This window comes from Poecilia reticulata, chromosome 3, assembly GCF_904066995.2.
Source record: "Poecilia reticulata chromosome 3, P_reticulata-male-v2, whole genome shotgun sequence".
In the NCBI taxonomy this organism is placed as follows: Eukaryota; Metazoa; Chordata; class Actinopteri; order Cyprinodontiformes; family Poeciliidae; genus Poecilia; species Poecilia reticulata.
Genome location: NC_088832.1, coordinates 17,925,251 through 17,947,583, shown reverse-complemented (window position 1 = coordinate 17,947,583; position 22,333 = coordinate 17,925,251). Strand labels below are relative to the sequence as shown.

Genomic DNA, 22,333 nt, shown 5'->3' with positions numbered 1-22,333 from the left:
TTGACAAAGATAAAAGTAAAGCTCAACGTGGTCTCTTTGTAGTTATGTGGGGGGAAAGTATTTCCGCCCAATATGTTTTTTTCCTTCGATTTTTGCTTCTTTTTTTTGGCAGACTTGAATGTTTCAGATCATCAAATTGAAACAAGAAGGAAAGACTGGGTATTTCACAATATCTCAAACCATTTTAAGTGCAGACTTTGACTAGGCCACTCTAAAACTCATTTTGTTTTTTTTGTTTTTGCCATTCTAATGTGAACTTGCTGGTGTGCCCTGTATTACTGACCTGCTGCATGTCACACATCTGCTTTAGCTTATCAAGATCTTCAGGTAGAGAGCAGTTTTCATGCTGCCATAAATTGCAGCAAGTCATGAACGTTCTAAAACCAGAAAGCAGCCACAGACCATCATACAACCACCACAGTGTTGGACTGTCAGTGTGATATTCATTTTCTGAAATGCTCTGCTACTTTTATGGCATGTGTAACATGATGTAAACCTACCAGGAAGTTACAAAAAATAAAAAGTTATGAAAAATATTTTCCTAAGAGTTTTGGGGATCATCAAGAATAGTTATATATATTCTTATTCGTGCTGTTATTTAGATGTTTTTCTGGGTTATTTTGTGGCTTCCTGTGTGAGGTCCTGAGGTTCTCTTGGATTGGATTTTTTTTTCTTGGCTAGGCACGCTTAGGAAGGTTCACCGCTGATGAATGTTTTCTCTCGTTGTAATGTTTTCTCTCGTTGTAGTTAGCTCGTCACAAAGGATTAAAAATGGAGTTGCAGCCTGATAGAAGTCAATAACGTTGTTAAATTTCTTTAGATCAGGGTGTGATGTGTTGCTTTTGAGATCTTATCGCCTACTTCATTGTGCCACACACAGGCTGTTTTTTTTCTTAGCGGATGAAATTATTTAAATGAGTTCACTGCCTTGAAAATATATTTGATCTGAAATATTTAAATATTTAAATATTATTTAAATTATTATTTAAATATTATACAACACATCAAAAACGGAATAAACATGTAGATGTGGAATTTCCTTTTTCCGAATATTTAATATAAGATATGACGTGGTAGAATATTGGGAAGTGTTCTTTATTTTTATCCCAGCGGAAGCCATTTTCAAAGCTCATCCTTTCCCGCTAATTTTCAGTTTTATCAGGTTTATGTTTTCGGTGGAATTTTGGCGGTATATTATATTCACACTTTTTTTTCTGTTAATTTCCACTTGTTGTTCTGTTTGACTGCAGTCCATGAACTCCTGTGACCTGCGGCATTGTTATGGATGCTGGTAAACAAAGCTTTGGTGTCGCTCCAACAAGCTGGAACATTTTACCGCAACCCAAATGAGAAAGAGGAAGAAAAAAAAGATGCTTGTGACAAGTAAAACAGAAACTATGTTGCTTGGTTGACAGGGGGGCAGGCTTTCATGTGTTTCGCATTTTCTCCCTCGGTACATTCTTGTCATAAGGAACGGCGGTAACAGATCCCCCCTTGCTCCGTTGCTGACCATGATCTGAAGGAGTAGCATTCCTTTGATCTTATCTCACAGTATTAGGAAACTGCAGCTGTTCAGTTAATATTTCCTAGATGTTTGCATTTACAGGCGATGGATGAAAAATGCAAAAGTTGCGTTTGATGAACTCGTTTTCTGTCTGAGGCCACGCTGGGGGTTAAGAGGTCAGAATCAGAGCTGCTGTTTGCAGGGGGTCTTTAATCAAGCTTCCTCTGGCCATTCTTCTTCAGCAAATAAATCCCAACACAGCTTACCAGAGATGAGAACCAATTTCCTGTGAGTCAAGTAGTTTTTAACCCAACATGCGTATTTTCTACCTATTCTCATCACTCTTGTAGACTCTCTGTTTGAAAAATTTAGTTTGGGCCCCTAATCCTCTCTCCTTTAAGCCTCTTAATGCACCTTCATCTGAATACCTTTGTCTTGAACAAGCAAGTTCTCATTATAAATAGAAAACTCTCTCTGACTAATTGTGGCTGCTTGATGTCTCTTTTAATTTCACAGACAACATATTTGGATTTTCTGCAACATTTTGTCATTTCTTTGAATTAGATTCGTATGACTGTTTGGTTCAAGAATGCTAACTGTGACACTGTCAATAATCTGACCAAAAGTGACTCTTGACAATTGTGTCAAGGAGGGGGATTATATAAGTTTATTGAAAGCACATGGCCTAATAATGGAGTGAGTGTTTTGGCAAGCCATTTTTTGAGCTTTGCCCAGACTTTATGTAACGCTTTTGATGAAGATGGATTGTTTGCACTCCTGGTTTTGCCATAAATCACGTCTCCATGGTTTCTAATTTACAGCAGGTTATCAGTTATCCACTTTGATCATGCCAGTTCTGATCCAGGAATACGATGTTCATCCTTTTTGCGTAAATAAAACTGAAAGCTCTCTAGCCACTGTGTGTCTATCCTGTGTGGGGTAATAGTTTGTAATATTTGCTGCCGTTTTGTCTCACACTTCCTTTTATCTGTCCTACAGGACTGCTCCACCTCCGAGGAGTTTACAGTAGCTGCTGCCCTGCTGCCCCTGTCAACAGCCTATTACAGGGTAAGAAAACTGGAAAACAATATTACATGAGCCTCCAGGTTGGAGAATCAACCAACCTGCAGTACTCTTGTAGTCCTCTGTCTCTACATCTCTGATCTAGAAAGTATTGTCGTCAAATTATTTTTGTCACCTATAAAATCGCAAATGTGGTGGGACTGAGATTGGATGAGAGCAAACAAATGAGGTTGAATGATCTAGAAAAAAAAACAAGAATGGTCAATCATCTTTCCTTCTAGATATATACACATAAAATAGAAACAAACCACTTGATTTGAGAGTATTCCACATATTTTATAACATACAATCAAGAATTTCTAAAACTAAATTATTACAAAAAACACAGCTTTTTTTTTTTTCTTTGAATCTGTAAAAAGTTGGAAATACTCACTGTGATATCACCATTTAGTGTATCCACATTAACACTTGGTATTACTTATAACCAAAGGTCTAAATGTTTTAAATATGAGTCAAAAACCAATATGGTTTCTAGACTGTTAATTTCTCCTTCTGATGGTTTGTGTGTCATTGACACAGATAATAATGTCCAGCCTCTTTTAGTGAAAAGAAAATTGCATCATTATTAGACTTCTGCACTCTGTAACTGTAACACAGGATACATCATCATCATCATCAGACAGGTATGTATTTTATTGTTGTTTTTTTTCTGAGCATACTCAAACCAAACTTTAAACAGTGTACAGATCAGTTAAATACGCATGATTTACTTGAATAAATTACTCTAAAGTTGACAGATATTTGGACATGTGCGTCTGGAATTTGAAATTGTTCAAAATGTTCAGGAACCCTGAAGGTACGACTGATGTGAGATTCTCCAGGGGAGGGACAGCTGTTTTAACCTGTAACCTCTGCAGATTTTTCAGCATGCACATAATCAGCGCAGCATGTGAAAGCTCCCACAGAGAAGCGTGAGGAACAGACTGTGGCCTTTGGCTCCTAAATCATAACATTGGTGAGGTGTAGCTGCGGCTTTCACCACAACAAGGTCCTTCCAGCTTGCCAGTTGCTATAGCAGTAGACACAACTCTCCAAACTGGGCTTTTGTCACATACCAGTCCTGCATCCTGATGGGGCAGTACTCAGACTTGACCTGCTGAACATCACCACATGATTCATCTGCTTTGGATGCCACTGGCTGAGGAAAGTTTCCATAATAAGCCATATGTTTCTTCTTTTTCTTCCTGTTTGCCGTCTTAGGGCTTCCAGCACTCAGAATTGGTAAATTTTGTAAGTGTTTCCTTGCTTACTTTGGTAAACCATGTAACAATTATACCCTAAGCAAAAACTCTAAGAAAATAATTACACCACAGTGGTTCCCCACTGTTTTAATGAGAAGATTAGGGGATGATTTGCTGCATTAGACTTGCAGCCTGTTGGAAGGCATGATGTTCAAAAAAATGTTATTTGCTTTGTTATTCAAACCTCTGACAGGTTTCAACACGGGCTCAACCGAAAAGGGCGAAAAGTAAAGTAAGGTCAGGAAGGAAACGTGCCAAAGTATATTTATTCTTAGTTGTAATGGCACATGGACTGTGGAGTGATCAGCAAAGATGAGGGAAAATATGGCATCCTCACTTGAGCTGTCAGTTTGGGTGGGGAATTTGAGGCATGCGTCATCCTGACACAGCGCCATTGATTCATCATGCCTCTCTCACATGTTTGTAGGCATTTTTTTTTATCTTTTTTTTTATTTTTTATTTTTTTAGTCTTGTCCTTAACATTCTGTGAGATGACTGGAATGTGTTTGACTTTCTCAGAATAATCTGCCCACGGGGGCTAAAACCTTACATGCAGTAACAGACTGCATGTGGCTTCCTAATACTGCGTGACAGTCATGCTTTAGAAGAGGTTGGGTGAAATAAACACCATTGTGGTTGACCTTTTATTAAAGATTTACAGATCTGATACCAAGAGTAGCAGTAAAAAAAAAAAAAAACAAATGAAAGTTTTGTTTGGATCTCTAGGTTGTTTCTGCTGTGGTTTAAATAATTGGGTGCTTTTCATATTTTTACAGTTGCTAAAGGAAGTTCCCTTGCTTTGAAAGTCTGAACCACATAACCTGCAGTTTGTCGCTCAGAGAAACGGGGTTGTTGAGTCTGTTTGTTTGTACCTGGTGCATGTAGGCAGGTGTTTTTCCAGCATGAATTAAACCATCTCTGCCGGATGTTGGGATTGGACGATTCAAGGGGATCTCCCGGCTTTCTTTGAAGCAGGTTACTGTGAAGTTCCCGTAGGCAGTCTGTGCTTCACCTGAATAGTATGACAATAGGAGAAGACAAGGGGATTTGTTTCAGAAAAGCTAACCAAAACCCAGAAAAGGGTCAGGTCTGTGTCATTTCCCCAATTTTTGGTTGATGTCTCTTTAAAATTGTTGCGACATGACGAACCAGGTTTGATCTGTCTGGAGAATAATTTAATAAAGTCAAACCTGCTAGTTGACCGGTGCACTTTTTTTAAAATTATTATTATTATTATTATTAAACATTCATGCAATAAAATCGATCTGCACAATGTTAGCTATCATAAAATGCAGTAGCTTGAGTCACAAATGATAATCAAGCATGAGTGCAGAGTTAGAAAAATGTCTTAAATGGATCAAAAGGATGTAGAAAAATGTCTACTGGCTTCTCTATAAATTCCTTTGCATCACTTGCGCAATGCTTTGCGAGTAAATTATGAGTCAATTTACCAGCGTTACACACAGACCCTACTTCTCAAAGGATCACTCTGTCCTTTTGCCGTAATGAAAGACAAACAAAGCATTGGCTGAAATGAACTACTTTGGAGAATAACGACAAAAATATTGGATCGTCAATTAACAAAACTGATTTGCTTAGTCCGAGCAAGAGCAGAGTTTTTCTTATTCTCCCTCTAGTGCTGCTTTGCAGTTCAAGCTTTCTGATTCTATTGACAATATTATAGCATCTTTCTCAAGTGCTCGTTCATACCAGATTCTTGGTAAGAAACTGTCCTCTCCAGTTTCTTAGATCAGATGTCAGACACTGGGCCAGTTCTTGTTTGGTATTCTTGGCAAGACTTTTCGCTGCCTCATGCTGTTTTCATGCGTGGTAGCGCTGTCGCCATAGTCCCCAAGTTTGCAGGTCAGGGAACGTGGGAAGCGTCTTCTGAAATGACTGTCCCCTAGGTTCTGCACGTCGGAGACGCTGTTTAGTTTTTTTTGCTTCCCAGACGCTGACGCTGAACTGACGTTGTTGGCCAGATTCTGTGTTTTGATGTTTTACTTTCATATCTCTTGGGTCTTCCCTCAGCTTTTGTGGTAGTTTAAATCTGTGGTTGCCAACGTTTTTAGTTTCCCTCAAAAATAACAATAGAAGAAATTTGTGACCCCAACTATTAATTAAGTATTATCACCAAGTCAATTAGAAAAGGGTATATTGACCATGCAAGCAACATCAACAGTTGATATTTCGGTTTAGTAGGCTTACTTTTAAGAGTATTTGTTATAACCCTAGTGGAGTTTTGGGCCCAACTTTGAAAACTATTCAAATTACAGTATTTGTAAACTCTTAATAGAGCTGAAACAATTACTCAAATTAATTGTGATGGATCAATTTTTGAAGTAATCGTCAACTAATTTAGTAATTCAATTAATTAACTGAAGATACAAACTAAAAAAAAAAAACATTTGCTGAAAGAGTATACTGTACACATTTTGTATCTAACGTTAACATTTTTGTCTGTAAATCTGTTCTACTCAGAGCTCTTCATGTGATTTTGTTCTAGCTTCCTCCATTTCAAATTCAGCAAAAAGAAAATAAAAAATTTCCTATAAAGCACATTTGGCTATCCATTTATTAACCGGTTAATCCAAAAAATAACGAACGGATTAGGCCATACTGTATTGACGTTAAGTGAAGCAGCAAGGGCTGAGCTTTTCACATGCTGACATTAGAAGCGTTTTATTTTTTATTTTTACCTGCAGATACATCTTTTGCTACATCTTTTGTGTTCACTTAGGAATGCTATGTTGTTGCATTTTAGGCAATAAAATGTAAATTTTTTTATTTTTAAAAGGAATTTATTGTATGTTTTCATATTTTATTGTACTTCTGTATAACAAAGTCCTAAGTGGTTAAATTATTATTTTATTTTTATTTTTTTAGGTGATTAATCATCAGAATCATCATGTTACCAAAAATAATCGTTAATTGCAGCCCTAAACTTTAACTTAGCCTAAACTGTCAGTCAACCTCTGGAGTCAGATTTCATCCAGATTTTGTGCACCTCTTAGTCACCTGCCCTTTTTCACAGGTCAGGTTTTACATTTTGTTCCAAAACCCACTTCCTGAGGGATTTTATCTAAAGGCCGGTGGGTTTATCTGGAGATGAGCCGATGAGTGGATTCGTTATTGTTCATCCCTTGACAGGCTGATATCTCTTCTAACATTTAAATGTGTTTAACAGCTTGAGGATAGCAGATTGAAATGCTCATACACATCTATTGCTCAACAAAAACACTTGACTGTTAGCATTCCTGTGGACAGAGTTTATCCATGGGCCGATTTGTCAACCCACTTTGTCAAACTGCTCTCCACGTTGTCCTCACAATAGATTATGACATACTCCGTAACCTTTGTGTATGTAAAAATGCCCAGCTTTTGTCATGTCTGTTTACTTAATTACTGCGCATTCACGGTACCATGAAGAGTATTTGCATTGTGATTAATTTATTTTCTTTGTGCTTATTTTTCATACTAAAATGCAACAGGTCATTAAACAAATACTTGTAAGCAGACAGTGATGACTTCAGTACAAAGAAAAAAACAGTTTTTAAATAATGACCTTATTTGTCAATCATCTTTACATAAGAAGGCTGGGTTAGACTCCGGTTAACTCATGGACTAGATGTCATTAGTTACTTCTTTTGTGCGGTTCTCATTTTCTTTGTGATTAATTCCTAGTTGGGTCTGGGTTGTGGTTCTTTTCATAATTTGTTGCATTTTAGGGTGTTTTTAAAACATGCTTGCAAAAGTGTCTGAAGGGATGACTTGTTTTTAGGTCAAACATTCGTTCTCACCAAGGACTTGTAGAGTATCAAGTGACTGTTTTGTATCAGCAGTTAAAGAATGCTCTAAATTCTTGCAAAACATGTAAATAACGTCGCTGCCTGCAGGCTTGCGACAGCACAGATATGATGGTCTTCACTTAGTGTCTCTGTTCAAGTGTGCACTTGTTTCAGTGACGACACGCGTTAAGTCTTTTGTCTCTTTGCAACGCGGCGTAGATGTTCCGAGGCCATAGTCAATCATGCTGCAACGGTCTTAATCGGGTCCTGGAGTTCAAAACGAGATGCCAGAATCTGATAGCTTAATTCTTCTGACCTGTATACTCCTTTCTGTCCCCCACCCTTCGTGTTTTTCTTCTTGTTTTTCACCCTTTCTCTCTCGACTCCACATTCCTCCTCTTCGCTCGTCACACAGCCAGATGGGTCCGACGGAGCTGCACTCCCTCCTTCCCCTTCATCTTTCTTCCTATACCTTCCCTCCCTCCTCCCTTCCCTCTTCTTTCCTCTGTCCTCCCTCCTTGCACATCTGCCTGCAAAAAAAAAACACTTGGTGAGCATTGTGAGCGGTCATCAATAAGCGAGGCTGACCTCGGTCAATTTGACCCAAGCATATCCGACAAGTCAGAAAAGTACAGGCTTAATATAGAAAGCCCTGACAAATAACACACCCATACCCCCCGCACAAACATGGACACACACTCACGTAACATCTGCTGCAAGATGCTTAACACACTCAGCTGACAAAGAGGTATGAGAGTATCTAGAGGCCTACATTTCTTCTTAAATCCACGCTCTACCACTTAATCGTGCAAAGTTTGACAGGGTCCACGTATACTTCAGACTCTAAGACTGCAGTCTTGCACAATGGCAGGCTTAGCTGCACTATAGCTCGACTTCACATCGATCAGCTCTAGATGTGTCCTCGTTATTTATTCCAGCAATCCTCTGGACTCCTTCCCATGCTCAACTCTAAGACAGCACGCATGGTTCTGATGGTAAAGTGAGATAAATCATCTGTCATTCTGAGAGAGAACAGTTAATCTAAACACGCGGTCATTAATGTCATCTAAAAGTTGGCTTATGATCTACGGCAAGTTTGCACTCTGTTCGGCTGCGTCGGTCGTTTAGAGGCCGACCGGAGAGGAGAGTTTCTGACTGTGAAGCGAGGGGAAAGTTTAGAATCCACTGATGGAGAAAATCCTGCAGAAGGAAGCTCCTTTTCTCCTGTGGAAATCAAAGCATTTTTGTTGTTTATTGCTGATAAGTTATTTTGTAGTGCTATTTTTTATTTTTTTTATTTTTTTTTTTACGTATGTCGCACTCTGCAGCCATCATCTGATCAGAGCACCTTCTTTACATGTTTGTCATGTTTAAAACATAACTTCTTACAGCTTTCTTTAACTAAGTTTTTATTCTTAGCACTCTTCCACAATGGATGGACTTGTGTGTGCTGCACAGGTTCTTCCACCTGAGCTGTGCATCCCTTCAACTACTCCAGATTTTTCATAGACCACTTGGCTGCTTCTCTCACTAATGCTGTCCTTCCTCTGCCTTTCACTTTACTTGCACAGGTTTTCTAGTTGAACAGTACTCCCTTATATGGTGAAAATGGGATTTTATAACCCAACTCTGCTTCTTCAGAGGATTAACTGAGTAGTTTTTCCACTGCCATTTTATTATTGTGCCCTACTTGGGTTGACTTTTCACATACAATTCCGGGAAAAGACCTTCACTGAAACTTGTGTGCACATTAAAAGCTACTAATTGTAATTTAGCTTCTTACAAATGTTTTATATTTGCAAAATATGTTGACATTTTCTTTTCTATACCACCCTGCCCCATCCCCCCATGGCTCTCCAGCAGACCCATGGACTGAGCCAGAAGGGGAAATAGCCCTACCTGCTTTTAAGCGTCACGTAAAAACAAATATGGCACTTACAAATGTATTCGGCAATGGAGTCATGCGACATGAGGTGTGTTTTCAAACACTCCCCCCCGTCCACTTTGCTATTACTGAAAGATTTGAAAAGCAAGCTGCTGACACCTGAGCTGACTGTGAAATCTGTGACATTCATCAGCACAAAGCCCCACGCCTGCTGCTTTTTCATCTGTTCACTTCTGTTGAGTGAATCTGTTTGCGATTCCTCTGATTCCTCTCTAACCTGATCCACCTTCCAGTTGGTACCATGTTGGTACCAAGTTTCCAACTACAGTGTCGTGTTTTGTTTAGATTAATTCTGTTGTTGTTTTATTCTGTTGTTTAGTTTTATTCATTTCCTTAGCTTATTTGTTTACATTTTGATGTTTAATGTGCTTAAGCTGCTAGATATGACTTTGATTGCTGGGATTAGAGCGTCATATGACTCCTAATAGTGTATGGATTTTTCCAGAAATGTTCAAATGTTTAAACTTTTCTTCAGCAAAGCAAAAGGCAGTGACCATCTTATGGCATATCATGTAAAAAATTCCAAACCAACCATTGCCACTATACTTCTAATTTGCTGGAGGCATAGTTTCTTTAAGCCCTCCTTAAACCATTATTATAGATCTCGTAATGGCAAAAAATGTGATTATTTAGCATTTCCCATTTATTTAAGCCCTAAATTGTAGCCTACAAGGATTTTCCTTCCTTAGCATTGATCTGATGTTTCGGTGCTTGGCTCCTATGCTCTGACATTTGTCATTTAGTGTTTCATAGATGTGTATGAAGTCTTTTCATAGTCTGTTTGTGAGTTAAAGGGATTTATCTTTGTCTCAAATCATGAGTTACCTGTCAGGTTTGCAGGTGTTTGTGAGCTTAAAGACGGCCACAATGTTTGTTGCTTTTGTCCTGCAATTGGAAAGAAGATCAGAGTCCTGAATCACCATCAAACCCGAACTATATGTTGATATTAGTTGCACGTCACATTGCCCAGGCCTAAATCCTTTTTACATAAACAGATTGCAGATGTCTGTGTGGGTTTTTTCCCCCCCATATTGGAAGTGGTCGTCTAACTTTCTGTGCACATCAGAATCCAAAGTTCTTTTGCTCGAGCAGCTTATAAAAGTCTCAGTAACTTCATAAATTCACCCTCCATTCACGTCACTAACGGACATCTTGAATTTTAAAGTGAAGATGGAAAACTCGGAGCCACCTGGGATATGGTTGAAATGGAATATGCCATTCATGGAAGAACTGGTTGCCGGTTTGCCAAAACGTTCAAGACCGATGGACTTGATGAGTAAAAAAAGGACGCTCTTCGATATATTTCCTCAACTAATCTTTTACGTGATCACATGGTCAAACTGTTTACCTGATGTCCCACATTATCTTCCACACCTCAAAAAATCATGTCGAGATTGCGAAGAGGTAACGGTAAGGACACATACCACGCTAACCACGGTTTGTTTCCAGTTATAATGAATCGGAACAAAACATGTGGTTACGGGGTTGAAAATTAGGTCAAGAGTTGTCCTTTTGGCTCGTAGTGTCAAGTGACTCAGACAACCATTGTAGATCTTTCTCCTTTATTATGAGTAAAATCTGTTTTGTTTTTTTAAGTTCTCTCATTTGCCAGCAGGACATGAAAGATTCAGTCCTTAAACACCTTGAAAGCCTTTGAAAACAGACTTTAATCAGAGACATGTTGTTTCTCCTGAAAATTGGTTTCATCTTGGTTATTTAACATTTAGGAGACAATCAGCAGGAGGTTAAGCAGCAGTTGTGTAACTGTCTAACAGTGTGACTGTTAAGTTTTTCAAGATGTTTAACCAGCATTTTCTATTAAATACTTTTTCTCTTTCACTAAGTAGAAGCTGAGGTTGTAGTGCATCCTCAGAAATTAGTGCTTCTGTCAATCAAATCTGACAAAAATGTGGAAAGGAAAGTATATTTAAACCACAGGAAAGAACAATTAACAAATTAACGACTATGAACTAGGAAGGAACACTTGGCTCTAGTATGAAGAGGTGTGTATGCGTGTATGTGCGCGTGCGCTTTTCTGCCGTGTGGGCATTAGCTGTAAGCTCAACACCCTCCTGGCATCTGGCCCACCGTAGTCGGAGTAAAGCTGTTTTGGTTCTGTCTCTTGTAATTACAGTCACCTCCCCTGCCACCAGTTCTCTTTCTTCAAAAGTAAACTATAAAGTGATAATATACACCACTGGATTGTGTCAGACTCAGGGGAGAGAAATCAGAAGCTAATCTAATAACAGGCCTGATCCATGCATGTGGCTCTAAGGCTTCGAGACGGATGGATGGTGAAATTTTGCTTTCTGTGGACGCTCATTAATCTGAACACAGCCTCTGTTGAGGTTGTGTTGTTTTTCCTATGCAAGTTTATTTTTCTGGAATCGCTCAGCGTCTCTTCACCATACATTTTTGCACAGTGCAGCACACGACCGTGCTGATGTTTTTAGCCGAGAACTCCAGCTTCCTCTGAAGTGGCTGTTTTTGTGAGAGACGGCTGATTCACTTTGCAGACCACTCTAATGAAAAAGAATGGCTATGTTTCCAAATACGTCTTGACATGGAGCGCTGGAGGGGTGCTAAGTTGCTCCAACAGGGGTTGTTATCCGTTTAAAAAGTTATGACTTGCATTGAATGATTGATTTTTGCTTTAAACCTTATGGCTCACTTGATTTTGTTGTTTCTCCCACTTCTTAACACTTTAACAGACTAATTTTACTGAAAACTGTTGTGGTAAATTTGCAGACATTGAAAGGATTAACCAGCCTCTCTTCTGACTGCACATATGGACGGTCGGTGATAATTTTGCTTTGCAGCGGTACCTTTTGAGTTAACTCTCTAGTTGCTTGGTTTGTTTTTATTGTCCAATGTTCTGGCGAGGTGATAAAGCCGGCCTTGTCACACAGCGTGAATCTAAAAAATTCGAAGATTGCGATGAGAAAACTTTTGGGCAAATACTCGATCGTTGCCCTTTTGCTTGTGCCGTGAGAACGCATAATTATTTTGTTCTTTTGCATATCCTTATTTGGTTTTCCTTAGTTACTCCATCATTGAATCCTCCGAAATTCCAACGGCGGCAAACATTTTCTGAGCTACAAGTATTGCAAATATCTCTCCAAATTGCATAATTCACTCTGCATGTCATCGGAAATACGCTGCCCCAGTTTAATTTCAACCAGATAATGTGTTCTTAACTTCTTTTTTTTTTCAGTATTGCATGATGACCTCTGCTCTGTTTTGTCTTGCAGAGACTGGCTGCTGGAGTGAACCAATTTGCCTACACCTGCATACAGGACCATCCCATTTGGACCAACCAGCAGTTCTGGGAAGCCACTTTCTACAGTGAAGTCCAGAGTCAGATCCGGGCCCTGTACCTGAACACCCCAGAAGAAAAGAGAGCCATCTCCGCCACCAAGGAAAAAACAAATGTCTGAGCTGTGCTTTCTAAATCTTTTCTCAATGAAGATGAATTGATTGATCCACAGTGAATTATAGCTGAAGGAAACAAAAAAAAACAATTTTTAACAAACTTAGCGTGATTGGAGCCAAGGAGTGAAGCTGTATCTATTACTCTTGGCTCTGCAGGATGCGGACTCCCAGTCTGCTGCAGGTAGTGATGAGGAGCAGACAGCCATGGACCTGGCGGCGCAGCAGCTGCGCCTGTGGCCCAGTCTCAGCAAGGACAAGCAACAGGAGCTGGTGAAGAATGAGGAGAACACCGTGTTCAGCCAGGCCATCCACTACGCCAACCTTATGGTTTACCTGCTGGTTCCTCTGGACACCAGCAAGAACAAACTCCTGCGTAACGCGCCCGTCACTGACTGGGAGAGTGGCAGCAACAGCATTGTGACAAACAGGTCAGGATTTCCTTCTCTGGACCAAGACGATGCTTCGATTTCTTCCTGTTTGGCTTTATTTTACATTTGAGATCTGGTAACACTTTATTTGAACGGGTGTGCATTAGACTGACTTGAGACTGTCATAAACATGACATAACACATGAATGACTCTTCATAAATGTTTACGACTGTTGTCATGAAGTGTCATTTGGCAAATAAGGACACTTTTAATGCAAAGGTGCACTAAAAGTTGCATTAAAATTTAATTACAAGTGTCAGCTTTGCATTATTGAGTAAATAGTGAAACCTTTAATGCAAAATTCCATTAAAACTTGCATGAAAAGTCAATTTTCATTTTCCTACCAGAAAAATCCTGAACGGATGATTTTCAGTGGCTTTAAGCTCAGGTGCACTTGGGTGATGCAGCAGGAAATGATTTAAACCCCACCACCACGTCCACATCTGAATCGCTGAAAAACAACTAAATTAATCTAATTAATTAAATTTGTAGGAGGTGTAGTCAAGTTCCGGACATAAATCTGATTGAGAGGCTTAAGCAGACCATTCATGCTGTAATGTGTAATCTTAAGGCATTAAAACAAATCAGGGAAGTAGAGTTGGTCAAAATTCTTCTTAAGTGAATTAAAGATTTGTTCATAGTACAAACGCTTGAGAGCAGTCGGAATTAGTTATTGCCAATATTGTTATTAGGGGACATTTATTTTGTTCTATGAAATCAACATTTAAAAACTGAATTTGGATCTTTGAAGACACAAAAAAAAACTATTTTGAGGCACAGCTGGTCTGCAGATTTATAATATTTTTCCTTGACAAAACATAACAAAGTCAGAGTTTGATTTAAGCTTGCTCAGAAGATGTAAGGTAGAGCAATCGGCTTCTGCTGGAGGAAACCTCAAGTTATGTTTTCAGGATCTGGGAGGATGTGAGTTTCTATTAAACAAGGTGATGATAAGTCTGTGGGTGGACGTTTCATAACTCACAGTCTACATGATACCTTCTTTTCAGGCCAAACAGGCTGCTGTGCTTCGTTTGTTTCCGACTTCAATCTGTCATTTGGGCTTATGCTTCTCCTGCATAAAACAGAATGTGGCTCGTTTTCATCCACCTTCGTACTTCCCTGAATGGGCCACACTAAATTAGTTTTTTTTCCTCTGTTTTGCTGTAACTGTGGAGGGAGTTAAGACAGGAAAAACCGGCCCGCGGGTGTTTATTAAAAGTGGAACGAAGTATGAATTTCACAATTGTGTCCAATGATTCGATATTTCGTTTTGTTACGGCTTGTGCAGAATTTAATTTCAATTTCAACAAAAATAACATAATGCTAGTATGTTATCCAGTTTTATTTATTTCTGGAAGTTACAGAAATGCTTCAGCCAAGGATTTATTTATGTGGAAAATATTTGAAGTGTTTTGTCTTACATTTTCATCCCAGACTTGTTTGTTGCTCTCAGGGAACATTTCGATTTCATCATGCAGCATTTGTCCCGGGGAGAGTGTTGCATCACTTTCTCATGTGAAACAACCTCCAGTTTGGAGCGATAAATCCAGCCATCAACGCTTTGCTTCGCTGAAAAATCACCCGGCCGCTCGCTGCTCTTTATCGGGGCGCGTGTTTAAATGTGCGATCTGTCAGCACGCAGCCCCGACTCTTGGAAGCGGCCCCGTGACCTTTTCTTAATCTCAACTGCGTCATCATTTATATTTGCAGCATCGCTGGCAGCATGGCCGAGAGCTTCGACACGGAGAGCGGGTTCGAGGACTCGGAGAACAGCGACACGGCAAACTCCGTGGTCAGGTTTGTTGCCCGCTTCATCGACAAGGTGTGCACGGAGAGCGGCGTCACCCAGGAGCACATCAAGAGCCTGCACTGCATGATCCCAGGTGCAGCATTCACACTCCGTCACATCCCAGACTCCCTCCGCTTCGTACCTCGTAGATGCATGTGTTATGAGTTGATGCCAACGCCTACAGAAATGTATAAGCTCATTAACTCCTGACATGTCAGACAGCCTCAGAAAGTGGATACACACGGACGTGTGCACTTGTAGTGTGTGTTCTGGGTAACCGATCCCCGTGTCTGACCCACAGGAATCGTAGCGATGCAGATGGAGACTTTAGAGGCAGTTCATAGGGAAAGCAGGAGGTTGCCCCCTATTCAGAAGGTGAGTGTGTTCCTCTCCACTGAGCTGCGTGAAAGCTTATATCTGCACAGGGCTTTGTACAATTAAAGCTGTGACTCTACTCTGAATAATGTTAAGCTAAAGAGGATCATAAAACAAATTCAATTTTGATGTTCTCTCCTAAAGCTGGAAAATATGATTCAGCCGTGCTGCAGAGCAAGAGCTGCTCCCCTGTTTACTCTAAAAACCTAATCATCTCCTGCAGTCAGACACACGTATAAAGTCTGACTCTTTATACTTTTCTTTATGAGAAAACAAGGAATTAGTATTTGTAATAATTGCTAAATATTAGTCCCACTCTCCTTTACTTATGATTCTGTTTAAATTCAATTCACCTCTTGCAATTTGGAAATAAAAGTCACTTCTTCCCAGGGTAACGTAATTAACGGACTATTGAGCACACCTCAATATAAGCCACACCCACTAACTTTGGCAAGAAAAAAAATTTGTGCATATATAGGCTGCATTCAACTATTAGTCGCAGGTGTTCATATTGTAATATGAGATATTTACTCAGATAGTTTTTTTTTTACTTTTTAATACGCAGTATGTGCCTGTAACATGGCTACTTAATAAAAATACATCAGCCTATCAAGTTATTGATTACTGTCTTTGTCTTCCACCTGCGCATTAAAACCACTAAAGTCGTCGTCGTCTTCATCGTCATATTCACCAACCTGACTCGCACTTCCCAGTCACTTCTCTTACAGCTGTCCATGCTGCAGTCCAGACTTTCAAAACCCGTTGATAAAAAGCCGTATATTAGCCGCACTGCGGTGTTCTAAGCTTGTGATAAAAGTAGCGGCTTAAAATCCGGAAATCACAGTATTCTCTTCAGAATACTTGCTGTCTCTTTCTCACTCACTATAAATCATTTAAAAATATAGTAGAAAACCTTGCATGACATTAAAGTATTAATGTGAAGTCTGCAGGCTCCTCTGAACTAGTGGTCTGTAGCAACAACATTCAAATACACACATGTCACGCAGTCAGTCTGTTGCAATAAAGCTCCTGTCCTACAACATATGTAGAAGCAGCTTAAATGAGATTGTTGTCCAACTAAACCTGGCTTAGACGCTTTAATGGGCTTATTAAATCAACATTAAGCCAAAAAAAAAAAAAAGTACACTTGCACAATATAAACTTATTCAACATATTTGTATCATCTGGATCTCATGTGGGTACTTTGCAGCATAGTTAACTCTATAATACTGTAACTGAAAGGTGACCAAGTCATGATGTCACACCACCATGCCTGACAAGGGCTGAGGCCTATTAGGGGTTTGTGCTTATGTGTTTAGTTTAATTTTAACCAGATGCTGCATTAGAACCCAAAAGGTTTCTTATTTGTCTTGGACTTTTAAGTGGATGTTATTCTCCAGACAAGGCCATGTCATTTTAAATGTTACCAGACAAATGGGCAACAGTAAGTGATCTGAATTTACATTATCTTTAGAAAGGGTATTTTACTTGCGTCACAACTCTTGGTGCGTTTCGTGCCTCCTCTAAATTTAGTCTGGTTTGTAGAGCGCCAGTCACATACAGTTTTTTTTTTTTTTTTTTATCCAGGCAACAGCGCGCTTTATGTTTTGACTTGTGGACCCAGCTGTGCCATATGTCTGCCAGTTCTCTACAAATCCTACAATTACACACAAACAAACGTCATGTTATTACTGTCCTGGGAGCAGCTTGGAAACCAACATGCACGTTCTGCCTGCTGCTCACGTGTTAATGTGAGACAGAACTTCCACTCTTAAGAATATGCCAGAATCTGCTAGAAAGCATGCCACAACAAATTCAAGAGTCTTGATTCACCTGGATGGTTGATGTCATAATACTTAGAAGCCGTAATGGATCGTTTAGCTTGCAGGAGTAATGAGGTGCACGGGGACTCTGCTTCTCTGTCCCACTTTTCGTTCAAGGACAGACTCAAGAGGCTATAATTATCTCCGGGCCAGACCTCAGTTCCCTTAGGTCGACTGTGGCCTCAACAGGAAACCCTCTGATTGAGCTGATGTCCCTTTTCTTTCAGATTTTGAACTGTGGAACAATTGAATGTTTCTGCAGGTCAAAAGGAGGTAAAACGGCGACAGTGCAGACATGCAATTGAAGAAATTGACCATTTCGTCTTGGTTAATAATCAGTCCTATGAACAAACCACTAAAGTGCACTTCTGTAAGCCACAATGGATCAAAAGGTGTTCAAAATTTCTTTATTTTACATTTAAGTGTTTCACCTCATCAAATTCAAATTAATATAAGACAAATATAGCCCGAGTACATAAACACTTTTTAAGTTAATTGAGATCTCATTTGTTAAAATGCTCAAATCCAACTTGACTCCTTGGGAAATATTAATTCTCAGATCTTTACAATTAAGAAATCATCTAACACTACCCATTTGACAACATGAAGTAGGCTAAAATATCTCGAAAGTTGTGAAACCTATCGACATGTATCAGTCTGGAAAGGCTTACAGAGTCCTTTCTGTGACTCTGGGACTAGATTAGAACACAGTTTTCCACAAATAGTGAAAACATGAAACGGCAGTGACTCTTTTATTTATCAATATTCTATGAACAAGGTCATAAAGCAACATAGAACAACATCTAAAGCACTGCAGGCCTCACTAACTTCACTTATGGTCAACATCCACTGCTCAAGGATGAGAGAAGAACTGAACAAAAATGGCATCAATGGGAAGAGCTTCAGCTACATAGACATGAAGTGCTATTAAATATTTCTTGGAAACCAGGACTCGCCTTTTCTTTTCTTTCGACTGGATAGGCCAGTGCATGCATGATTGATGATTGTTCCATGTGAAAAGTATTTCAACAAACATTCATATAATTACTGACCATATTCATATTCTGAATTCCATATTCTGAATTTTTCTAATTATTTCCATTTTTATTTTTCACAATTTAAAACTGAATAAACAAAAACGAAAGTGTGCACTTTGTCATGCATTTCAGTTCCACTTAAATGTAAATCTCTAAATATAATTATTGCTAAAATCTTTTCTACATGTGCAAAATACCTCTTATCAGTTGTCCAGATGTCGAAAACATAATGTGAAAATCAATAGTTAAGTTCAGTGAACAAGACAAACAACATTTTTTTCTTAATAAGGCACAATTGAGCGAGTTCTCCTGCAGAGATTGAAAAGGGAAATTATTCCCCTCATAGGGTTGCAAATTGATTGTTTTTCTTGGATGTTTGTGGATAATTTTAAAAATGCTGCATGGTGGTTTTTGCACGTAAGGTTTAAGACCTCTCCAAAGAGGCCATATGGTGCTCTGATTAGACATTATGATGATAAATTTATTTCCTGAATCTGATTCAGTGACGCAAATCTCACAGCTTAGCCGTCCAGTTTTAGTGCTTTCTTGTCAATAAAAAAAACGCCTCAGCTGGAGCGCGGACGTGCCTGTAGACAGGTACGGCGCCTGTTTTCTTTTTGCATAATGTGCTGGGTTTTTGTGTTTCTCCCATCAGCCGAAGATTCTTCGTCCAGCTCTGCTTCCTGGAGAGGAGGTGGTGTCAGAAGGGCTGCGGGTGCTGCTGGACCCCGACGGCAGGGAAGAGGCCACCGGGGGCCTCCTCGGGGGCCCTCACATCCTGCCAGCAGAGGGGGCTCTCTTTCTTACCACATACCGCATCATCTTCAAAGGCATTCCTCATGATCCATTAGGTACGCACCGAATTGCAGCAGAAAATGTATAATTTACATAATACCATTGCAGATAGTGATAGAATATCCAGTGCCATGTAGGGATTTTCTTAATGCTATGAATGATTTTAAAATTCTGTTTAATTTTTCTTCCTGATCTTTGTGTGTTTGTGCAGTGGGGGAGCAGGCGGTCATCAGGGCGTTCCCTGTGTCCACGCTGACCAAAGAGAAGAAGATCAGCATCCAGAACCAGCTGCAGCAGAACATGCAGGAAGGTCTGCAGCTCCGCTCAGCATCATTTCAGGTAAACACTCGAGCACGTTTGTCAGGTGATTCCTAGTTTTGCTGGTTGTTAAACTGTTGGTGTGTAGAGCTCAGCAAGATGCTGCTCAGAACTAAATTATCAGCAGGAATCGTGCGATTTAGTGTTGCACAGATCATTTCTGTCAGCTCTCAAAGGCTTGGCGTTATGCAAACATTAAGTGCTTCATAGAGCTGGCACCACACTTACTGGCAACCCTGCTAAGGACGCTCGCCGTAAGAAACATTCATATTTTGCTGCAAGTTAATTTCTTCAGTGGGAACAAAATCCAAACAAAACAGTTTTAACAAATCACAGGTACCACAACTATTGAGAGGCCTGCTGCTAATTCTTTAGACAATTTACTATTGCCAGCAGGATAGTTCATACTGTTCTTTCCTCTTTGCCTTGTTGGCTTCTTGCTTGCTTTTGTGACCTCGAAATGCCACTCTTTCCTCCTTCACCGTTTTTCTCAAACTTTTTCAAGATAAATTACTTCCCTCTGCAGCCTTGTCTATCACTGGCCCAGTTCTAAACTGTTTAGTCATTGCTCTGACTGTCGATACTTTCAAGTTTTGACAAGTAGCTGTCACATTTAGAGCCTGAACTTTTAATGCATTCATTTAAATTAATTACATTGATTTTAACACAATTATTCCCTGTTTTTATATAAAAAGGTTCCATTTGGAACCCATGTGCTGTATTTCTGGTACACCCGTATATCTGACGCACAAGCGACATCTGCAAATATCGACAGATGGCAAAACCTTTTTTTTTGCCCACTGTAGGATAATTTTTGTTTCAAAAAGGAGAAAGGAGGAGTTAGCCCAACGCCCAAACTATTAAAGCTCAACATGCCACCTCAATGCAAAACATGTTGCTGAATAACCTAAATGACTGATTACGAATAATCAATATTTTTATTAAGCTCTTGTGCCCATTTATTCAATAATTTAGCAGCAGAAACGGTTTTTGAATTTAAAATGTTGCTTATTTTGTCGATGTATAACTTTGGTTAAAATGTGATTAATTGTGATTAATGAAAGCCCTGCAATTAACTTGATTGGACATTTTAATCGAGCCCCACCATTAATCATGTTTTATCCAATTTCAGATATCCATCTACACTGTAGCAATTTACAGCCTTAATTGAATGGCATAGTTTCCTGTCTTTCCCATTTTGAAGAGTGATTAAAATAAATAAAAAAATCCATCCATCCATTTTCTTTACACCCTTGTCAATTAGTGGGGTCGGGAGGGGTGCTGGTGCCCATCTCCAGTACTTTATTTAATTACAGACTATTGTGGTGCCACTTTATATGGAATTCTCCTTAGTTTAGGTAATTGAAGGTCGAGTTGTTAGAAAATTGCCTGCATGAGATTACACTGCTGAATAAAGATTTCCTTTTAAGTCCTTTAACTCTCCTTTGCCAGCTAATTATTGTGGCTGAATATATATTTGTGTAATTTATAAAAGCTTCAAAGAAGCGGTGCACTCTCATAGTTTATCAATTAAATAAATACATTTGTAGGAATCCAATAAAAAAGATTGCGTATCTTTTCAGAAACCACTTCTTAACACCACCTTGAGACAGAGTCTTAAACCCAGAACTGACTGAGCTATTTGGATCAAATTCCTCCCCAACTCTGTAACAGCCAGTGTGATACAGGGAGTACAAATTGCAATTTTATGGTTATTTGAATGCCAGTATGTGTGTTGGAAGTCCACCAATGTGGACGTTCCTTCATCCTGCGATCACCTGCAGTGCTGGGTTACTCCATCCTACGGAATAACAGGCCCCAAGTGTGTCTTGCTCTTTGGCGCTGACCTTTGATCCTCCTCCACGCTGATATCAGTCATGTTATGGCTGCCGGAGTCATCTGACCTTAACCCTGTTAAGCTTGGTTGAAGTTTCTGGAAACGGCCGGAGCGATGTACTCATCGTATGTAAACCTTTTTTCTAGGAATGTGTGGTGAAATCACAGCCCAGCAGCTCAGAGTTGAGAGTTTGATTGTTAAGACCCACTTTTTTTTTTTTAAAGCATTATATTATTTTCTATTGTTTCACTTAAATTTGATGTTTTTATATCCCCTGATAGCAATGTCTGTCAACAAAAAAAGGAACCTGAAATTTACGGATGTGTTCATACTTTTGGAAGGAGTTCCACTGAGTGTGAAATATCTTTTAAAAATCCCTGTGGTCGCGATGTTACAAGCTTCTCAGAAACAAAGACAAAAAGCTGTTTATGTGAAGCATGTTTTCGTCCTCTTTACTTGTTCTGCTGTAAAATTGTTTTATGGTTCATTCCTGTCGTTTTACAGATCAAACTAAGTCCAGTTGTTCTGCCTGTGTGCGATGTTGTTTCTGCACTGGCTCTGCGTACGCTGTTGAACCCACACACACACACACACAGGCTCATAGCCAGAACTTTACATGCTGTGTCTTCTAGAGTAAATTTTTATATTGGCGTCTGATACTTTGTTAAAAAATTGTGGCTTTTTAAATAATCATGTTTTTTGTATTTCTGTTTCAGTTAATAAAAGTAGCTTTTGATGAGGAGGTTAGCTCAGAGGTGGTGGAGATCTTCAGGAAGCATCTGCAGAGGATCCGCTACCCTCAGTCCATCTTCAGCTCATTTGCGTTTGCGGCAGGACAAACAGCTCCTCAGCTGATCCTTCCTAAACCAAAAGAGAGAAACACTGGCTTAAGGTTTGCAGACTCAGGGCAGAAATGCCATGTTTTAAATCAAACGTG

At 39.5% G+C, this 22,333-nt stretch overlaps 1 protein-coding gene across 5 annotated transcripts in view; it reads left to right on the top strand.

Annotated features, from left to right (window-relative positions):
* The window catches only part of sbf2 (SET binding factor 2), a 118,344-nt gene that overhangs the window by 76,884 nt on the left and 19,127 nt on the right, over window positions 1-22,333 (top strand). For all 5 annotated transcript variants that reach the window (XM_017304015.2, XM_008405276.3, XM_008405277.3 and 2 more), the window contains 8 exons: window positions 2,504-2,572; window positions 12,813-12,992; window positions 13,150-13,421; window positions 15,133-15,305; window positions 15,513-15,586; window positions 19,102-19,297; window positions 19,453-19,580; window positions 22,113-22,288. In XM_017304015.2, coding sequence (XP_017159504.1) covers window positions 2,504-2,572; window positions 12,813-12,992; window positions 13,150-13,421; window positions 15,133-15,305; window positions 15,513-15,586; window positions 19,102-19,297; window positions 19,453-19,580; window positions 22,113-22,288 — 1,268 coding nt within the window. The remainder of the gene's footprint in view (window positions 1-2,503; window positions 2,573-12,812; window positions 12,993-13,149; window positions 13,422-15,132; window positions 15,306-15,512; window positions 15,587-19,101; window positions 19,298-19,452; window positions 19,581-22,112; window positions 22,289-22,333) is intronic.